This window comes from Rissa tridactyla, chromosome 3 (assembly GCF_028500815.1).
Source record: "Rissa tridactyla isolate bRisTri1 chromosome 3, bRisTri1.patW.cur.20221130, whole genome shotgun sequence".
Lineage (NCBI taxonomy): Eukaryota > Metazoa > Chordata > Aves > Charadriiformes > Laridae > Rissa > Rissa tridactyla.
Window position 1 is genome coordinate 118,984,149 of NC_071468.1, and position 6,000 is coordinate 118,990,148.

The window sequence follows — 6,000 nt, forward strand, 5'->3', positions numbered from 1 at the left end:
AGTATTCTTTGGAGGTCTTATTCACTCACTGGATCAGTCCTTAAATTGCTTCCTTTCAAGGCCCTGTGACAGTGTGACAGCACAGACAGCTGCCAACACGACTGCCTCCCAAAAAACACCACGTACGCTTTGGGGGTGTCCTGACTTCTGAGAGTGGCCCAGAGTGATCTGGGCAGATACACAGAACTCAAGCTCTGGACACCCCTTGGAAACATGGAAGGATTACAAATGCTGACTGTATGGTATTTTGACACAAACTTGGACTTAGATTGCATCCAACAATTGCTCAATTTCCCACTGTTCACAGATGTATTAATACCATGCTACCAAGGAACAGACTGCTCGATTCGTTTTAGATCACCGATTTTCTCCTGCTAAGTCCCAAAAGAGGAGCAGACCACTAAACCAGAAAGAACGCGACATTTTATTACGCACTGAAAAGATGAGCTATCTTGGGAATCTTCCTTTAAATGAAATTGTTTGGAATAACTTCACATGGTTCTATATTTCAGGATGTATTTCAAAGAACTGTAAAAAGCGTTAGCCTCAGCACCTCTATTGATGTTACTGTAAACTCACACAGTAAGACAACGCAGTTCTGTAAAAACACAGATATTTGACAGGAGCCTTTTTTCCCCTGAAGAGCTTCACATGCGGGTGGCCAGTAAGTGTAATTTTTCCAGCATAAGGAGGAAATTCTAACTTTTTTCTATAGTTTTATTCCAAACCGCAGAACATCCAGAACACTGTTAAGACACTTTGCAAAGAAGACAAAGAAAATATGCTAACCTGAATCAGGCTCTTTCGTAAAGGAAAATTTAATTTTTAGAAAGCTCTAAAGGGTATGGTTAAAGCTAATATTATAAGAGAAATAATAATAATTTTTTTTAAAGTTTGTTTTCTGTGTTTTCAATAGCTGACCGTTAAAGAGTTGTTAAGGAGTACGCCGCAGCAACGAGCTTACGCTACAAAAGCTGCATTATCACCCAGAAACAAAAATATTTATTGTTCCAGACTGAGAAATTACAGCAAGAGACGCTGAAATATATTGGTGTTACAGAGCACAAAAACGCTGCTCAGCTTTAAACCTTCCCCACGCTACAGCAATTCTCGTCAACCCTCCAGTCCGCGTCCGCTCCCATTGGCAATTAAGTACAATGGAGAGCTCTAGGTTGCCACCGAGGCAGCCGAACGACGTTGGCAGCACTACTTTTAGCTGGGATCGCGCGTTACAATTATCGCAGTGCTCTCAAGTAGCTCTTAAGGCACTGCTAATGCTTTCCGGGCTAATTAAATTAAGCTAATCTTGTATACATTTCTAAAATGTCGAACGAATACGCTGACATGATTCAAGAGTGTTTATTTCACAATAAATTCATCGCTTTCCTGGATCAACATTTTTGATTTGTGCTTTGAGTGAGAAAAATCATTTCAATTGCCAAATAAGTGTTACCAACAATCCCAACTCAGTATCTGAAAACGTCAGACATTAGTAAATCTAGAACACAGATTTAACCAGTTACGGTCACAGTATTCTCAATTCTTTCACAGTGTGGATGAAGTCCACTGGATTTATGAGCCTTGTGTTACAATTCTATGTTTCTGAAAACTTTGGAAAATTTTTACTTTTCTTGTCAGAATGCTTTAATATAAACATTAACACTTCCCAAGTTTTAAGAAAGAAAAAATGTATATAGTTTATATAAAGATAGAATATAAGTTTATGTAAGGATAGCTTCAATTTCTATTAAATAGTGTGTAAATCTATCACATCGCCCAGTCTTCCTCTCCGTACCCTCTCTGTGCACTCTGCTATGACATCATTTCAGAGAATAAACTTCTTGGCTCCTTGATCCATTTAGTGAGGGATTTTGTTCATTTTAATCTGGCTTCTGGTGAGTGGACACACATGTATTCACCTCAATCGCTGAATGCGTGGTCGCCAGTCAATAATTCAAAACAGTTTACTTTTCAAAGACTGAGGTCACTGCTTTCTCTAAGATGAGCAAGTGCTACAGAGGGAATACAGAAAATAGGATAAAGGCATTTAGACTATTATGGCCCATTTCCACAGAATGTGTGTTGCTTCCAGATTCAGATCAAACAGAAATGGACACTATTAATATGTAACTCAACATAATATTGAACTGGAAGTCCGGAAACTTAACCCAAGCTCTTGGGAGAGGAGGGAGTCAAACCTACCCATGTAACGTATGGGGGAAAAAAAAAACAAAAACACAAAAAAACCCCAAAACCCAACCTATGTTTACCAGAAAAAGACAAGGGGAAAAAAAGGAGAAGAAGGAAAAAGGAAATAGATATAAAAGAGCTGGAAGGCAACTCCTAACCCCTTATCTAGTCTAATCAGCATCTTACAGGATGCCATTAGATTGCTAACTCAGTTTTTGTTGCTAATAAGGAACAAATAGATGATCTTTTAAAATACATTCTGAAAGGTAATTACAAGCCTTGCCACTGAAGAGCATTTCTCTGGGAGTCCAAGTCAGAACCTCCACAGAAGAAAATTAAGTCACACAGTGCAAATAAGAAGCGTACCATCTCTGCCAGAGCTCCAAACTCTAGCTGCCCATTAACCCGATTAACTGCTGGTAGTAAGGCCAGTTTCCTGACGTGACACACAGAAGATTTCAAAAGGACACACTGTTCCAGTCAACTTTGAAAAAAATACGTACAACTGCACAAAAATGATCCCGGTATGCTTTCTGCACAAAACACAGCCTCGCTATCTGTCTGCCGACAACCACTTCCAAAAGCAAAGGCTTTGTCTTCCGATTGTTAATACTTATTCATGTTCTAATCACCGAAATCCGTCTCTGGCACTACTTCAAGACGACTCAGGAGCTCAGAAAGACGCTGTATCACTGACAAATACTTACATCTGAAGAATAACAACAGTTGTACAAAGACAACTTTAAAACATGGTAGGATATCTATATATTACAATATTCACTGAGGAAGGAAAAATCCAAAGCAACCTTCCTGGAAAACTTCTGCTCATCTTTGGCAATCACATCTTTAAAAAAAAAACAAAACAAAACAAAACCAACACCCTACCTTTAACGCATGAGATTTGTTCTGAAGTGAAACAAGTCTATTCCCACGCACCAAAACAGACACTTAACTTCAGAAGAAATGCTTTTTTAGAAGTGTGGGCAATATCCTGGGATGTATCTACAGATTTTTATGACAATATTTTGCATAATCTCCTTTCCTTACACCATGACAATAACAAAATTTAAGCATTTTAATAATTTGTAATATAAAAATACTATTCATAGACGAAAAACATTTGGAAATATATTTTTTTAGCAGCAGTACACTCCCTGCAAAGTAAGCCAGTAAGGGTTACACCAAACTTCGCTTCACAAACCACAAGACCCACGATATGAATAAATAGAAACTGCGTACGAAAACAAGCAGAACGGCTTTTTACAGCTATGGTGCTGTGTTCCCATGAGTCTAATGAAATTAAACAAGGAAGAAACAGGGGACTAGGAAGAAAAGTAAGATGGGGGGAAGGGAAGAACAGTGAAGCACGAAAGAACTGAAAGAGAAGCACGGAAGATACAGAATATTTAGTCAGTGATTTTATATTTTTTTTTTTTTAGTATTTTAAAATTAAAAGGATGGGGCAAAAGGTTTTATGACAATTCCAGGTGTCATCCTTCTGACCTGCCTCTGGTTCCTATCGCTGGTTTTGTACTTGTCTGATGAACTTTCTCCTTAGCAGAGGCTGGGACATGGTCGGTGCGTGACTGTCAAATGCTCTGACCCTCAATTTTCACTTCCATATTTACGTTGCTTTTAAAATATGTATGCAGATCAGGCAACTGTAACCACTAGTTTAAATCCTCAAAGCAAGACGTGAAGTTTTATCAAGAAAAAAAAGCCCTGCCCATAACTAAAAAAAAAATAAAATGTAGTTGTTGACAACAAATCTATTTAGAGGCAACAAGGGAAAAAAGAGGCTCCTGAATTCTTCCTTCCGATTAGAATTTACCAAACGTTAGTTTTCCAAATGGGGCTGTAGAATTCACTTGCCGTGAGACTGTACTACCATTAGAATAAGTTACAGTGGGAAAACATTCAGCTAAAACCTGACGGACAAATTACATCCTTCCCCGCTTGGGGAGGGGGAAGGTGTCAGAAAAACGGGGGACCTTCCCCAAACACCAGCTTTCTGCCGTCGGAGCTGCCGCGAAGGCCCGGCTTGAGCCGAATTGAGGTCATTTAGGGAAAAGGGGGGGGGGGGGGGGGGGGGAAAAGAAAAGGAGGGAGGGAGGACTGGAAGTTGCTGCAGGCGCAGCTCCCAACTTTTGTCTGGCAGCCGGCGCAGTGCCGGGCGCGGCCGCCGGGGGAGCCCCGGGCCGCCGCCGGACCCCGCCGCGCCGGCCCTGCCCGCCCCGGCCCGCCGCCGGCACCGGCGGCAGCGGGGCACCAACTTCGCCTCCCGTCTCCCCCCGCCTCCCCCCCCCCCCACCCCCAGCCCCGCCGCCCCCGGTCAGCGGCCTGAGCCTCTGGCCGCCCCGGCAGAGCCCGGCCCTCTCCGCGCCGCGCTGGGGGAAGCCGGTTGGGACGCGGCGGGCGGCTCTCCCCAAACAAACCCCCCGCGCCCCCCGGCTCCCCGCCGGCTCCGCGGTCTCCCCTCACCCCCGGCTCCCCGCAGGCTCCGCCGTCCCTCCTCCCTCCCTTAGGCCGACAGCCGTCTCGGCAATGTCCGTCCCCCCCCCTCGCTCCCGTACCCGCGGCCCCCCCCCGGCAGCAGCGGCGCTGTCCCCAGCGACTCCCCGTCCGAGGCCCTCGCCGCCGCTGCCCCCCCCGCCTGTCTCCCTCCCTCCCCGTCCACCGTCAACCCCCCCCACCCCGGTCCTTACCCGCGCTGCCGCCGTCTCTTCCAGCCCGGCTGCATCTGCCTTGGTGCCCCTTTTGGACGAGCGGGTCCGGGACGAGATGAAATGGCTGCCGGCTCCGGCCGCAGCGGCCGCCGCTTTGCCCAGGGGGCGCAAGGAGCTCTTCCTGGTGTTCACCATGGCCCCAGGGAGGGGGGACACGGGGGGCTGCCGCCGCCGCCGCTGCTGCCGCCGCCGCTGCCGCCGCCGGCGCGGAGGGAGGAGGGAGGGCGGACAGGCGGGGGCTCGGGTAGGGAGGGGAAGGGGAGGGAGAGGGGGAAGGGGGGAGGGGGAGGAAGGCAAAAAAGTCCTCTGGGGAAGCCGGTCCGCCGGGGCAGAGCCACAGACGGAGCCGCGCCGGCTCCTCCCGTCGCTGCCGCCGCCTCCTCGGCTCAGTCTGGCACTAACTGGCCGCCATTACTGTCCCTTCTCCCTTTCTCTCCTCGGTCCGCGCCGAGGCCGTCGGTTGCCGCCAGGGGGCGCTGCGCCGCCGCCGCCGCCGCGCGCAGGCCGAGGCGGGCCCCCGCTGCGTACGTTCTAGCCCGGCGCCGGCGCGCTCGGTGGGCCTGGCGCTGGCGGCCGCGGGGGAGGCGACGGCCGGCGGCGTCCCCCGGGAGCTGGGCGGCGGTGGCGGGGGACGCCCGGGGAGGGGACGGCACGGCCCGCGCAACCGGAGGGACGGGGACTGCCGGCGCTTCGCAGCAGGCGGGGCGGTCTCTAGGGGAGCCGGGGCGGGGTGTGCGCTGTCCTGTCAGGCTGAGGGGACCGGTGGAGCCACCGGCCCCGCGGCGGGGCCCGAGGGACCACCCAGGGCCGGGGCCGTCACCGGTCCGACGCCTGTCAGGAGGTGTCGAGCCGCCGGACGGACCCAGCCCGGCGGTGGAGCCGCCGCCTCCTGAAGGCGAGGAGGGACGAGAGTGCGCGTCGGTGAGGAGGGCCAGGGAAGGGAAGGAGCCGGTGCCCCGCGGGGCGAAGGGTCGCACCGTTCACAGCTCAAAAAGGTGCTCTGCCCCGGGACCCGGGGGACCAGAGCCCCCCGGCTCTGCTACCCCGGCTATGCTCTTTCCAGGCACTGACATGACAGCCTAGG

General features: G+C 50.1%; 1 protein-coding gene across 2 annotated transcripts in view; it reads right to left on the bottom strand.

The window, feature by feature from the left end:
• ATAD2B (ATPase family AAA domain containing 2B) overlaps window positions 1–5,358 on the bottom strand; it is an 82,366-nt gene extending 77,008 nt beyond the window's left edge. For both annotated transcript variants that reach the window (XM_054194428.1, XM_054194427.1), the window contains exon 1: window positions 4,896–5,358. In XM_054194428.1, coding sequence (XP_054050403.1) covers window positions 4,896–5,051 — 156 coding nt within the window. In that variant the 5' untranslated portion in view covers window positions 5,052–5,358. The remainder of the gene's footprint in view (window positions 1–4,895) is intronic.
• Window positions 5,359–6,000: the final 642 nt, after the last annotated feature.